Consider the following 15,308-nt stretch of genomic DNA (forward strand, 5'->3'; position numbering starts at 1 on the left):
TAATCGGAAAACATGCTGACAGACTGAAGATTGCCAGCAACGACTTTTGCAGAAGTTGTAGGAACATCGAGGAAGAAGAGACTATAGAACACCTTCAATCCCATTCAATCCCAGTCGGGTTGAATAATTTCAAAAAAATGTTCGATCATTATGATCGACAAGTCTAATCGGAAAACATGGTGACAGACTGAAGGTTGCCAGCAACGACTTTTGCAGAAGCTGTAGGGACATCGAGAAAGAAGAGACTATAGAACACCTTCTGTGTGTGTGTCCCGCACTAGCAGTTAGAAGGAGTTCCACTTTAGGTTCTCATTTCTTTTAGAACGTGTCTAATTTAGCGGATGTGAACATTCGCAAGTTACTGGGCTTTTTAAAGCGATCTGGATGGTTCTACGGTAGGAACTAGAAGGCATCTTCCTTCTTCTGTTCCTGTGGTATAACAATGGATGAAAACGTCTAAGTGAGTCTGATGGCAGACTGCCGCCTAAACCTAACCTAAGATCGACAAGAAAAGAAAAATGAAAAAATAAAAATAATCTTTGACCTAATAGCCGAAAAAAACATGAAAAAAAGAGAATTTACTCTTTTTTTAATGACGCACTTGGTCGAACTTTTAACTTTTTGTAGCTCCTTTTTAGTTTCTCGTTGGGATATATCGCCAAATGGCACGTTTTCTCCCGTACCGAGACAACAGATAGACAAAAAAGTAATATCACCTGAGATGGTTTTCCAATTCCTTGATTGCAGATTTAGTGACTCGTATGATAGAAAATGTTTGCAGGGCTATTTCATTTCGTTGATGTTTGATGATACTCACACAAACACAGTTTGGTCTTTTCAATAGTGGTAGTGTGCCCATCACTGAACTAAAACAAAATACGTTTGCTCATCCCAATCGAATGAAATTTTACCCAAGTATGGCTCACACAATTAAAAAAAAAAATGCAGGCAAATGACTGGGGCAAACTTCTCACATTTAAGTCGATCTAGCCATGTCCTTCCGTCCGCCCGTCTGTCGAAAGCACGCTAAAGTTCGAAGGAGTAAAGCTAGGCGCTTGAAATTTTGCACAAATACTTTTTATTAGTAAAGGTCAGTTGGTATTGTAAATGGGCCAAATCGGTCCATGTTTTGACATAGCTGCCAAATAAACCGATCTTGGGTCTTGACTTCTTGAGGCAATAGATGGCGCATGTCCTATCCGATTTGGCTGAAATTCGGCATGACGTGTTTAATTATGACTTCCAACAACTGTACTAAGTATGGTTCAAATCATTCCATAACCTGATATAGCTGCCATATAAACCGAACTTGGATCTTGACTTCTTAAGCCTCTAGAGAGCGCCATTCCTATCGGATTTGGCTGAAATTTGGCATGACATGTTTTGTTATGACTTCCAACAACTGTGCTAAGTATGGTTCAAAATCGGTTCATAACGTGATATAGCTGCCATATAAAGCGATCTTGACTTCTTGAGCTTCTAGAGGGCACAATTATTATCCGATTTGGCTGTTTTGGTATCACTTTCGACAACTGTGCCAAGTATGGTCTAAATCGGTTCATAACCTGATATAGATGCCATATAACCGACCTTGTGTCTTGGCGTCTAGAGCTTCTAGGGGAAGCAATTCTTATCCGATTTTGCCGAAATTTTGCATGAAGGTTTCTGGTATGACTTTCAACAACTGTGCCAAGTATAGCCTAAATCAGTCCATAACATGATATAGCCGCATAATAAACCGATCTCCCAATTAGACTTCTTGGGCCTTTAGAGGGCGTAATTCCTAACGGATTTGGCTGAAATTTTGGATTATGACTTTCAGCAACTGTGCTAAGTGTGGTGAAAATCGGTTGATAACCTGAAAAAGCTGCCATATAAACCGATCTTGGGCCTTGACTTCTTGAGCTTATTTCCAAATTGCAAATTTTGCCCATGAACATTCCACTAAGGAACAGGGGCAAACTTCTCACCTATCAATGAGTGCAGTCCGATTCAAGATTAAGCTCAATGATAAGGGGCCTCCTTTTTATAGCCAAGTCCGAACGGCGTGCCGCAGTGCGACACCTCTTCAGAGAAAAGGTTTACATGGCATGTTACCTCACAAATGTTGCCAGCATTAGGAGGGGAAAGCCACCGCTGAAAATGTTTTATGATGGTCTCGCCAGGATTCGAACCCAGGCGTTCAGCGTCATAAGTGGACATGCTAACCTCTGCGCTACGGTGGCCTCCTAGCTTCTAGAGGGCGCAATTCTTATTGATTTGCGAAATTTTGAATGAAGTTTTTTATTATAATTTCCAACAACCTTCCTAAATATGGTCTAAATCAGTCAATAGCCTTATATAGGTGCCATATAAACTGATCTCCCGATTAGACTTCATGGGCTTTTAGATGGCGCCATTCTTATCCAATATGGTTGAAATTTTGCATATGTCGTTTTGGTATGACTTCAAACGACTGCTCCAAGTATGGTCTAAATCGGTATATAGCCTGATATAGCTGTCATATTGACGTTTTGAGCCTCCGGAGAGGGAAATTATTACTCGATTTGCCTGAAATTTTGGAGGTTGTGTTTTTCTATGGCTGGTGTTTTTTTCATTTGAAAACGGTTATTTTAAGAACTTGAAAATGAGATCCATGGAGGAGGGTATATAAGATTCGGTCCGGCGGAACTTAACACGCTTTTACTTGTTAAATAGTGATTTACCTGTAGAATCTCAAAGAAATCATTATTATTATTATTTGAAAAACCAACTATTAACTATACCCATAAATAGAAAAAAATGGCAAGCCCTTATCTAGTTTTCGAGATATTTCACTTGAAATTTTACCAATTTACTTAAAAATTGTGTTTCTTTGAAAATCGAAAATAGTTTCCCTTTGAACGGTTATATTTTCTAAACTAAAAATCGGACATATCTTTGGGTGGCATTTTTGAAATCGTTTGAAAGTTTTATAACAATTTCGTTGGCGCACATGAACAAGGCAACAGTAGCCGACGGGTTACCCGCTGAACTATTTAAGACCGGAGGCGACACGCTGATAAGGCGTATGCATGCAATCTGGCTGGAAGAACGCATACCCGATGATTGGAACCTCAGCATACTATGTCCCGTACACAAGAAAGCAGACAAGACGGAATGTGCTAACTACAGAGGAATAAGTCTCCCCCCATCGCATACAAGATACTTCGAGCGTACCGTGTGAAAGATTAAAACCTAAGTCAATGAGATAATTTGACTCTATCAATTCGGCGTTAGACGTGGTAAATTCACCCTGGGCCAGATATTCACACTGCGCCAAATCCTGTAAAAGACCAGAGAAGGACAAATCAACACCTACCATCCCTTTGTTGACTACAAAGCCGCCATCGATACTCCTTTACGTTCAAAGGTATCTCAAGCCATGTCTGAGTTTGGTATCCCTGCAAAAATAATAACACTCTGCAGTATGACACTTGCTGATACGCGTTCCTCAGTAAGAATAGGAAATTATCTCTCCAAACCCTTATCTAGTTTTCGAGATATTTCACTGGAAATCAGACCAAATTTCTTAAAAATTGTGTGTTTCTTTGAAAATCGAAAATAGTTTCACTTTGAACGGTCATATTTTCTAAACTAAAAATCTGACATTTCTTTGGGTGGCATTTTTGAAATAGTTGCAAAGTTTTACAAAAATTTCGTTGGCGCACATGGACATTTTGATTTTTGCCACCTGTTTCATCTATCCGCGCCATTTTTTTATCTATCCGCGCCATGTTCGTCATGAAAGGCCTATGCTTAATTGGAAAACATGCTAACGTCGAGGAAGAAGACACTATGGAACATCTGATGTGTTGTGTGTCCCTCAGTGGCAGTCATTTCTTTGACTGAGAACTTGTCACATCCGCTAGGATCTGAACTTTCGTAAGTTGTTGAGCTTTTTTAGGCAACCTGAATAGTACAACGGTTGAAACTAAAAGGCATTTTCATTCTCCTGTTTCTGTGGTATCACAATGAACGAAAACGTCTAAGTGAGTTTGATGGTAGATTACTTACTGAACCCAATTTTCATTGGGACTTTCCATTTTTTTGCAAGCCAAATCGGGAAAACCAGTGACATAACCTTCTATTAGTGAGTCCTGCAACAATACCTTTTTATAGAAATTTTTTGTCATAATTTAATAATTTAAATTTTTTGTTTGTTTCTCTTTCGAGACGAGCTCAATGATCGGAGATTTTCTTTGCAATTCGACTTGCAAGGCTAAGTTCATCAAAGTGTAGTTGAATTTAGGTATACATTTAGTTCAGTTTATTGCCTTGTTTTTCTAACAACATTTTAATTTGACTTGATAAGGGTTTTTATATCTCTTACCTGAATCAATGGGGAACTGATATCGGAAATGTAGTTTTGTTTAGGTCTGGAGGAGAGGGCAGAGTTTGTTGATTGGCTAAAAGAAAATAAACAAAAAATAATTATTAAACACATTTAAAAAAAAGAATACAAGAAAACATTTAATTATATAAATTATAAAAAAAAAATATAAATTTATTAAACATTAAAACAAAGTTTTAGCCATTGATCGTTTTACCTATAGGTGCGTGTGTGAGTTTTAGTATGTGTTTGATATGAACGTGTAAAAGAACTCATAATGAACAAAAATTGTTAAATAACACTTAAAGATGTCGCAACAACAAAAAATATATATTTTTTAACAATTTCAAACTATTCAAAACAAACTTAGATGTTCGTCTTTTCGAAAATTAGATATTTACTCCAAGAGTTCTACTTTAGAAATGATGGGAGTTTAAGACAAAACTGTGACTTTTCCTTCACTTTCGAAGGGGAAATTGGTTAGCAAGAAAACATCCCCCATTTTAATATGGATCCTATGAAAAGGGCTAGCTAAAAATAGACAATTTAGGATACTAAGCAAACAATCTCAAGATGATATCCTCACTTTGTGTTTCTCCTTCAACGGAAGTACGAGTTAAATATAGACGCTCTAAGAGTATCTAAGTATTTTTTTTGGGGGAGCACAGCACAGACGCCTTAGACAGCTGTTGCCATAAAGACGACATGAGGACGTGTTGAATTCTTTGAAACAAAAATTAAGCTGTCACAAAGGGGAATATATATTTGGATCCAAAAATCAAGACAACCGTTGTGATTTCTTGCCATGCATATGAAACATAACAATTCTTTTCTGTATTCATTTGTGTACAATGTTTGCGCGCGTCTGCTTAAGCATATTTTTTTAAATCATTTTGAAAACGTGTGAACATCTTGACACAATTGTACGTCAGCATTTACCCGCCCTCCATTCTAACACTGACTAATGGACACTGAAGAAATAAATGAAAAAATATTTGGCACCTATGCTGGTACTACTGATGTGAGTAGAGAAAAAGTGACGAACCTTCATTGGGTGTCTTACAATATTCTATTCCATTAGCATTTGGTGTCACTAAACATTTATTCAAATTCATTCTAATATCATATTTGCGTAAAAGAGGGCAATTTTAAATGAAATATTTTTTGCGATTAATTGTGCATAATTTTATTTTGGAATTAAAGGGCGTTTATAGGAAGTTCAACAACTACCAGAAGCGATTTTAAAAGTTGCTATTGAATCCTAAACATGTAAAAGCGAGCCAAGTTCGACCGGGCCGAATCTTATATACTCCCCATTTGTCGAGTTCTATGCGTGCTATCTCTTTCTAGGCAAAGACTATTGAATAAGAACTTTTATGCTATAGGAGCTATATCAAGTTATAGTCCGATTTAGACCAGAAATGAATGCTTAACATTGTAAAAGTCATTGTGTAATATTTCAGTTCATTCGGATAAGAATTGCGCCTTGTAGGGGCTCAAGAAGCAAAATCGGGAGATCAGTTTATATGGGAGCTGTATTAAGCTATAAATCGATTCAGACCATATTAGATACGTATGTTGAAGGTCATGAGAGAAGCCGTTGTACAAAATTTCAGCCAAATCGGATTAGAATTGCGTCCTCTAGAGGCTCAAGAAGTCAAGATCCCAGATCGGTTTATATAGCAGCTATATCAGGTTATGGACTGATTTGCGCCATACTTAGCACAGTTATTGCAAGTCATAACAAAACACCTCATGCAAAATTTCAGCCAAATCGGATGAGTATTTCGCCCTCTAGAGGCTCAAGGAGTCAAGATCCCAGATCGGTTTATATGGCAGCTATATCAAAACATGGACCGATTTGCGCCGTACTTAGCACAGTTATTGGAAGTCATAACAAAACACCTCATTTAAAATTTCAGCCAAATCGGATGAGAATTGCGCGCTCTATTGGCTCAAGAAGTCAAGATCTAAGATCGGTTTATATGGCAGCTATATCAAAACATGGACCGATTTGCGCCGTACTTAGCACAGTTATTGGAAGTCATAACAAAACACCTCATTCAAAACTTCAGCCAAATCGGATGAGTATTGCGCGCTCTAGAGGCTCAAGAAGTCATGGTCCAAGATCGGTTTATATGGCAGCTATATCACAACATGGACCGATTTGGCCCATTTACAATCCCAACCGACCTACACTAATAAAAAGTATTTGTGCAAAATTTCAAGCGCCTAGCTTTAATCCTTCGAAAGTTAGCGTGGTTCCGACAGGCAGACGGACGGACATTGCTAGATCGACTTAAAATGACATGAAGATCAAGAATATATATAGTTTATGGGGTCTCAGACGCATATTTCGAGGTGTTACAAACAGAATGACGAAATTAGTATACCCCCATCCTGTGGTGAAGGGTATAAAAATGTGATATATCCCAAAATTGGCGAAATATATGAAATAGACGAAATATGTGAATATAAAACATGTATAATTTTGATACCCTACACCACCACTGTGGTACAGGGTATTATAAGTTTGTACATTTGTTTGCAACGATAAGAAGGAGAAGAGCTAGACCCATTGATAAGTATACCGATCGACTCAGAATCACTTTCTGATTCGATTTAGCCATGTCCGTCTGTGAGTCCATGTATTCTTGTAATCAAAGTGCAGGTCGTATTTGTTGTCCAATCTTCACCAAATTTTGCACATAACACATTTTTGGCCCAAGGACGAATTTGGCAAAAATTGGTTCAGATCTAGATATAGCTCCCATATATATGTATCGCCCGACTTGCACATAAATGGTCGTAGTAACTACAATTTTTAACCGATCTGCACAAAATTTGGCAAGATTTCATCAAAATCCGTTCAGATTTAAATATACTCCCATATATATGTATCGCCCGATTTTCACTTAAATGGCCGTAGTAGCTAAAACTTTCAACCGATCTGCACAGAATTTGACACGGACTGTTTTGTTTTTGATTTTAACATATCTGCGATATTTCATCAAAATCGGTTTAAGTTTAGATATAGTTCCCATATATATGTATCGCCCGATTTGCACTTAAATGGCCGTAGTAGCTACAATTTTCAATTCATTTGCACAAAATTTGGCACGGACTGCTTTGTTACCGATCTTAACATATCTGCAAGATTTCATCAAAATCGGTTCAGATTTAGATATAGCTCCCATATATATGTATCGCCCGATTTACACTTAAATGGCCGTAGTGACTCAAATTTTCAAGCGATCTGCACAAAATTTGGCCCGGATTGTTTTGTTACTGATCTAAACATATCTGCGAGATTTCATCAAAATCGGTTTAAATGTAGCACCCATACATATTTATCGCCGGATTCGCACGTATATGGCCGCAGTTACAACAATTAAATGTTCTATTTGAAAGTCGGTTCAGATTTAGATACAGCTCTCATATACATATATATTTAAATATTACCCGAATTTATGATTGTAGGGTAGGTGTAGGGTATTACATAGTTGGCATCGCCCGACTTTTGCGTTTCCTCGCTGGTTATATATGTATGTACATATAACCCTTATTACAAAGACTGATGTCTTAGGCCCTGATAATTTTAGATTTTCTAAGAATATTCTATTTTGACACAAAATGTCATCATTTGCTATGTGGATCCCCTCTACGTGCTATATGTAAAATGAAGAAGAGATACAATCGACAAATAAATCAATCAAAATCCCATAAAGATTAGCCAAAGATGTCGAGCAGTACAAAATCTAGACTACTGAAATGCTTGTAGTCAAGGCAAATGACCCAGTTATGCTGATTTGACAACTCCCATGTGTAGGTGAGTTTTTTTTGTAATTGTTTAACTAAAAAAATATTAAGTATTGAAAAAAAAAATTGAACAAAGAAAAATTTTTTTTTTAATTTAGAGAAAATGTTTATGATGTTATTGGAATGTTCATTTTCATCATCTCATCACGATGAGTTAAACTGTCAAATGTGACAGACATGTTTCTGGTCATTCAGAGACATCATCATTCATGAAGAATGCCGTGGGAGTAAAACCAAATACCAGTGCCATTATTCTGCGCCACATTAACAAGCCAACGCATACTACTACAACACACACCTTGGCACATGGTCTAAAAAATTTAAGAATACATCTCCTCCCCCAGTTAATTGTGACAGGTGTATATATTGTATGAAAACCCCGAATAGAATGAAATGGAAATTTTTTTAAGATATATATGTAGTATGTATTGTATAAAAAAACATAAAATTAAAAAAGATTATTGAAACATGTTAAATTTGTTAAGTGTAGTGGTAATATGCATGTGATCGAGTTTGTGAAATGATTTTGGTAGGCTGACCGTTTGTCATATCCTAAAAATATGCATATGATGAGAGAGAGACATATTTTAAAATGCTGAGTATCTGCTGGCAAATAAACATTTATAAAGAACAAAAATTTTTTTTTTTTGAAATTTAAAACTTAAATTGAAAAATGTGCGAAATTTTTAAGGATCTTTCTTAGTGGAATATATCCTATGTTTGTAATGAATTGGTTAATGATGTTTGTCCAAAAAATCTGTAATTTTTGCAAACGCTTGAAACATGAAATGAAATAAACATAAAAAACCCTAAGGCTATATCAGTCTAGGGAGTGTAGATAGAGCCACCTAGTTATAGTCGGGGGGGAATATTGTCATTCCGTTTGCAACACATCGAAATATTCATTTTCGACTCTATTAAGTCTACATATTCTTGGTCCTCCTAAAAATCTTAGATGATCTATCAGTTTCAGTCCGTCCGTCTGTCTATTGAAATCACGGTATAGTTGTTGTAGTAGCAGTGTATGGTACACTGAGGCGGCAGCCCTCGCCGATGTGAAGGAATTCATCGGGTCAATCCGGTACGTACAACCGGCTGCCATGGGATTGATCACGGTATAGTCTTAAGATATTGAGTTGCAACTTTGCACTGTTTCTTTTTTCTGTCAATAGACAAGTTAAGTTCGAAGATAGGCTATATCGGACCAATCTCCCAATTGAGGATTTTATGCTCATAAAAGCCGTATTTATTACCCGAATCAACTGAAATTTGGGACAATAATTTGTATAAAGATCCACGACATACGTGCTGAATATGGTTCAGTTGGGCCTCTGGCTTTATATAGCCCCCATATAGACCAAGTTCCCAATTTAAAGTCGTAGGCCCAAAAACCCCATTTATTACCCGATTTTGATGAAATTTACCCGATTTTGATGAATATGGTTTAAATCAGTTTATATCTTAATATAGACCCCAAATAGACCAATTTCGTAATTTAGGGTTTTAGGCTCATAAAAACTGTATTTATTACCGGACTATATCTTAATATAGCCCCTATATAGATCGATCCCCAATTTAGGATATTATGCTAAGAAAAGCCGTATTTAATAGCCGATTTGACTGAAAACTGGGACAATAACTTGTGTTAAGATTTCCGACATCCGTGCTGAATATGGCTCAGTTCGGTCTCATATAGACCAAGTTCCCAATTTAAGGTCATAGGTCCAAAATAACCCCATTTATTACCAGATTTCGTTGAAATTTGGCACAATGATTTGTATTAAGTTCCCCGACTTCCGTGTTGAAAATGGTTCAAATCGGTTCATATCTTAATATAGACTCCACATAGACTGATTTCGCAATGTAGGGTTTTAGGCTCATAAAAGCTACATTAATTACTCGATTTCGCTAAAAATTCGCAACAATAGTTTGTATTAAGATTCTCGAAATCCGTATTAGATGTGGCTTAAATCGGTCAATCTCTTAATATAGCCCCCATATTGACCGATCTCCCGATTTAAGGTCTCAGGCCTATAAAATAGAGCTGGCAAACTATCGATAAACGCAACATTTTCGATAGTTTTAATAATAAATATCGATATCATCGTTATTTTCTCATCTTCTCAGGGGATCGTTTTATATAGAAGCAGTATCAATGCACAGACCAAATAAAACTAAGATTAATAAAGCCAGTTAGATCATGAGAGAAATCATTGTACAAAATGTTAGCCTAATCAGATGAAAATTTCGTCCTCTATAGGCGCAATGCATATTATTTTTGCTTGATTATATAGTTATCTGGGCATAGTCCCCGCTGAAATTTGAAACCGTGAGTAGTTTTATGCCTCCCAAAATAGGATCCAAATATGGCTCAGATCATCTGCCATATAGACCGATCTGCCAATATAGGGTCTGAAGGTTTATTTATTACCCGATTTCGCTAAAATTTCAAACAGTGAGTTGTTTTGAGCCTCCCGATATCCGAGCATAAAATGGTTAAAGTCGGACTATATTTAGATATAGCTGCCATATATACCGATCTGCCGGTAAAGGGTCTGAAGCCCATTAAAAATTTATTTTTTATCCGATTTCGATGAAATTTGAAACAATGAAAAGTTTTAGGTCTCCCGACATCCTTCCCAAATATGTTTCGGATCGGACTATGTTTAGATATAGCTGCCATACAGACGCATTTCCCGATATAGGCTCTGAAGCCCATAAAAGCTTTATTTTTTATCCGATTTCGCGGAAATTTGAAACTATAAGTAGTTTAAGGCCACCCACCATCTGATCCAAATATGGTAAAGATCTGACTGTTTTTAGATATAGCTGTTATATAGACCGATATTTCGATTAAGGGTCTGAAGCTCATTGAAGCTTTATTTATTAACCGAATTTGTTGAAATTTGAAATACGAAAATTAACCGTGACTTATATTTATTAGACCTCTTAATGTTCTTGCCGAATTTGGCTGCATTAGTTATCCAATTTTCACCGGATTGTGACGAAAGGGGCTTTACATATATACCCGAGGTGGTGAGTATTCAAAGTTCGGCCTGGCCGAACTTAATGCCTTTTTACTTGTTTTAATTTATTTCTAAATTTTTAAAGCCAGTAAACTTACTACAATATAGCAGTATAACATTTTACAAAAAGTTGAACGTAATAATATTGGTATAACTAAGTTTATCTTCACTCCCTTTCCACATTAGGATAAAAGACATTCATTTGTTTGGCATGCTAAACCAGCTGAATTTATTGTAAGAAACCAGCTGTTAACATGCGAACGAAAGTCATTCGTTCGATTAAAGTAGTCTTAATGGGTCCCACTGCATTTAATTTTTTTAACAGTTTTTTACGTCTAGTTTTGAGTTATTATAAATTGATTTGTGTTGAGGAATTTTTTGTTTTTGACTTTTTTTCAATATGAAAGTTAACATTGAACAAAAATACTCAATACCAACCAATACCAAGCAGTTTCACCCCTCTTAACAATGCATGATCTCTTTAAATATGACTTATTTAAAAAAAAAAAATAAAAATAATCCGTAAAATAAATGATAAAATTGTTTTTAGTTTAGTTTTTCTTCTCCCATGCAACATTTAACAGAAATTTCAACATTTTGAAGAAAACAAAAAAGAGTGTGGGATTATATGGTGCGTATCTACAAATTAAAAATTTGTTTACATTGAAATAATGTTCGCCTTAGCAATAGTATTTCTCTATAACAATACCTGGTTGTTGTTGTCTTTTTTGTTGTACTGCATTTTAAGCATTATATAAATTTTTTGGATGTTTTGTGAGGTAGGGGTTTCGAAATTATTACATTTGTTGTTTCAATAACACCGAAAATGCATTTATAGTTTATATGTAGTTATTATTATTTTTTTTTTTGTTTCGTTTTGTAAAGCAGCCAAAATTTGTTTTGTATCGAAATATACAAAATGAGTCCATTTAGAATATGTAATTTGCATATATATTGTATAGCGCAGCGGCGGAGAATTTTTAAGTTTTATTTTAGAACAAAGCGTATGTCGGGTTAAGAATATTAGGAAAGGAAAGAAGAAATACAACAATTATATTTAATATAAAACACATACAGACAATATAAGAAATATTATATGATATTTTGATAAAGTATAAGAGTTAAATAATATTATAATAAATATATATTTATTGTGTTTTGGCAAAATAACGGCTAGGATTGATTTTAATACAATTATTATTTTCTAAGCGGAATCTTCAAAGCCCTATCTTTGTCTAATTGTTGCGTCCCTAGCTTTTGAGTAAAGACACAGAATGTTTTATAAAACGTTATAAAACTATATTTATTAAAATCAAAATAACAAAGTTGAGGAGAGCTTAACTGGTGCACTTGTACTTGACTTGAACGCAGAATAAGAGTGTCCATAACCTATGGTTATGTTCATCTTCTGCTCTGCTAACAAACGCACAATGTACAAACAATAACGCCATGACATGTATCGACAAAGTACATAAACAAATCTAATTAGATTTGTGTAAGTAGAAGACCAGTATGTTTGTACGTGTGTGTGTGTACGCCAAAGCAGCAGCAAAAGAACAACAGACATACATGCAGAAATATGAATATGTAAGTATGTATGTGCGTATCTACCGTTCTGCCTGTAAGTCTATATTAAAGTAACAGATCAAAGAATGTTAACAATCGTTTTGTGTGGCAGGGTTGCCATCCACAACATCTCCCCTTTTAGGATGTGTAGTCCCTGAAACGTTGAGGTGCACGTCTGACACGGCTGGAACGACGGACTGATGTTGAAGGGTGTGTAGGTGAAGGTTGTGTAGGTGTTGAAGGGTCACTGGAAGATTCACTTGGCCGTTGCAAAGTTGATGCCGGTGGGTCAAGAGTAGATGTAGATGTTGATGCTATTTCAGATGATGGACGTGTATTGCGAGGCGGTGGACATATCTCAAACATGTCAAACCAAGGGGTATTGCTTGTTGATGTGTCGTTGTGTCGCGTACGAAGCTGATTTGCATGCGATTTCATCATCTTGAAATAAGGGAACACCTTTATTTCCACTTCATAGTTCACTTTACCAATTTGCTTCTTGACTATTGCAGGTGCCCAGAAGAATTTGTTGTGTTTGTACACCTTTGCATAGACTTCAGCACCAATTGCAAAGTGTCTGGATTTTGTATTGAACTTCCGATTGTATTGCGCTTCCATCTTATCATTGCGCAGGAGTACGTCTTCTTTGGGCTTAAACAGCAAATCTAAATTTATTCTCACTTTCCTCCCCAGGAAAAGTTCTGAAGGAGATTTACCTCCAGGTGTGTTATTGTTGTCGGTTGCTCTGTAGTAGAGGAGAAATTCTCGTATGCCTTTGAGACTGTTTTGGTGTTTCTTTAAAGCACGTTTAAAAGTGTCAACAAAACGCTCAACTTGACCATTTGATTGCGGGTGGAATGGGGCGGTGCGAATATGCTCAATGCCGTTTTCACTACAAAACAAAACAAACTCTTGTGAAGTAAATTGAGTACCATTATCACTCACCAATGATTCTGGGAACCCAAATTTGGAACAATAGTCCCTGAGACACTCTATTGTTGATGACGACGTCATCGACTTCATTGGGTAGACTTCAGGGTACTTGGAGAAGGCATCAATGATCAAAAGATATGTTGACTGATTCACTGGACCAGCGAAATCAATATGAATGCGTCGCATGGGTCTTGTAGCAATGGGCCACGAATGCAGTGTTGTTCGTGGTGGTGATTTAGCTGTTGAGGCACATACATCGCATCTTTTGATTATGTCTTCTATATCCTTGTCAATATTCGGCCAGTACACGTAGCTTCGTGCCAATGATTTCGTGCGAACAATACCTTGGTGTCCTTTGTGTAGTTGTTTTAGTATACGCTGCCGCAGAGTCTTGGGGATGACCATTCTATCTTGGTATAGAACACAACCATCACATGCTGACAAACCTTCACGGCGTTGGAAAAAAACAAGCTCTTCGGGGGTCTTCGTGTCTGGCCAGGAATTTTGTAGATACTTGACGATGTTTTGAAGCGTATTATCATTTGATGTAGCTGAGCGGATCATATTGTGTGTGATGGGCAATGCTGTGATATTGTCCTGAACAATATATTTGATCTCAGCTTCCATTTGAGCACATGCAATCACGACGTCTTCTTCGGGTTTTTCGTTTTTGTTGATTAGCCTGGATAAAATATCTGCGCAACCAAATTTCTGTGTTGGGGTATAGCTCAACTCAAAGTCGTAGGACATTAAAGTTAAAGCCCAACGTTGTAGTCGACTGGCTGTGTGCGTTGCTATACCCTTTTTGCTTCCAAAAATCGCTAATAACGGTTTATGATCGGTTCCAAGCTTGAAACGACGACCATACAGCATTTTGTGAAATTTGCTTACGGCAAAAACCAAGGCTAAACCCTCCTTCTCGATTTGCGAATAATTCCGCTCTGCTGGTGTCAAAGAACGTGACACATGATACACGGCCTTCTCGCCACCATCGGGGAAAACGTGGCAAATATAGGCGCCAATGCCTACATTCGATGCATCTGCTGCAACTTTGATTGGGAGTCTTGGGTCATAATGAGTCAGCATCAGTTGGGAACCCAGGATGTTTTTGAATTCCTGGAAGGAGTCTTCACAGGCCTTACTCCACTTCCATTCACGGTCCACTTTTAGCAAGTCGTCCATTGGTGCTCTTAAGTTGCGCATTTTCCGTATGAATTTCCCGTAGTAGTTTACTGCACCCAGGAAAGATCGAAGCTCTGAAACATTTGTTGGGGCTGGCATTTTCAAAATGGCGGAAATCTTCAAAGGGTCAGGACGAATTCCAGTGCCATCGACCTTATATCCAAGATAGGTGCAACTACGGGAAAAAAATGAACACTTATTAATGTTTATGGTAAGATTATACCTTTGGAACCGCTGGAAAACTTCATCGACTGCGTGTTGATTTTCCTCTTTTGATGGCGTTGCAATGATGACGTCATCAAGATAGGGATGTGCAAACTTAACTCCAGATAAAATTGTGTCAATTGCCTGTTGGAATGCCCCTGGTGCGGATTTGATCCCTGGTGCAAGTCGGTTGAATGTGTAGAGACCTCGGTGCGTGTTGATGGTGA

The 15,308-nt window shown here is 37.0% G+C and overlaps 1 protein-coding gene across 3 annotated transcripts in view; it reads right to left on the reverse strand.

Moving 5' to 3' along the window:
* Window positions 1-15,308, reverse strand: part of LOC106089656 (heat shock protein beta-1) — a 51,925-nt gene that overhangs the window by 4,697 nt on the left and 31,920 nt on the right. For 2 of the 3 annotated variants that reach the window (XM_013255579.2, XM_013255580.2), the window contains exons 3-4: window positions 11,906-11,932; window positions 4,352-4,427 (exon numbers count right to left, since the gene is read on the reverse strand). In XM_013255579.2, the coding sequence (XP_013111033.1) occupies window positions 4,352-4,427; window positions 11,906-11,932 (103 nt within the window). The remainder of the gene's footprint in view (window positions 1-4,351; window positions 4,428-11,905; window positions 11,933-15,308) is intronic. The other variant, XM_013255581.2, reaches the window with a different exon arrangement.

This window comes from Stomoxys calcitrans, chromosome 4 (assembly GCF_963082655.1).
Source record: "Stomoxys calcitrans chromosome 4, idStoCalc2.1, whole genome shotgun sequence".
NCBI lineage: Eukaryota > Metazoa > Arthropoda > Insecta > Diptera > Muscidae > Stomoxys > Stomoxys calcitrans.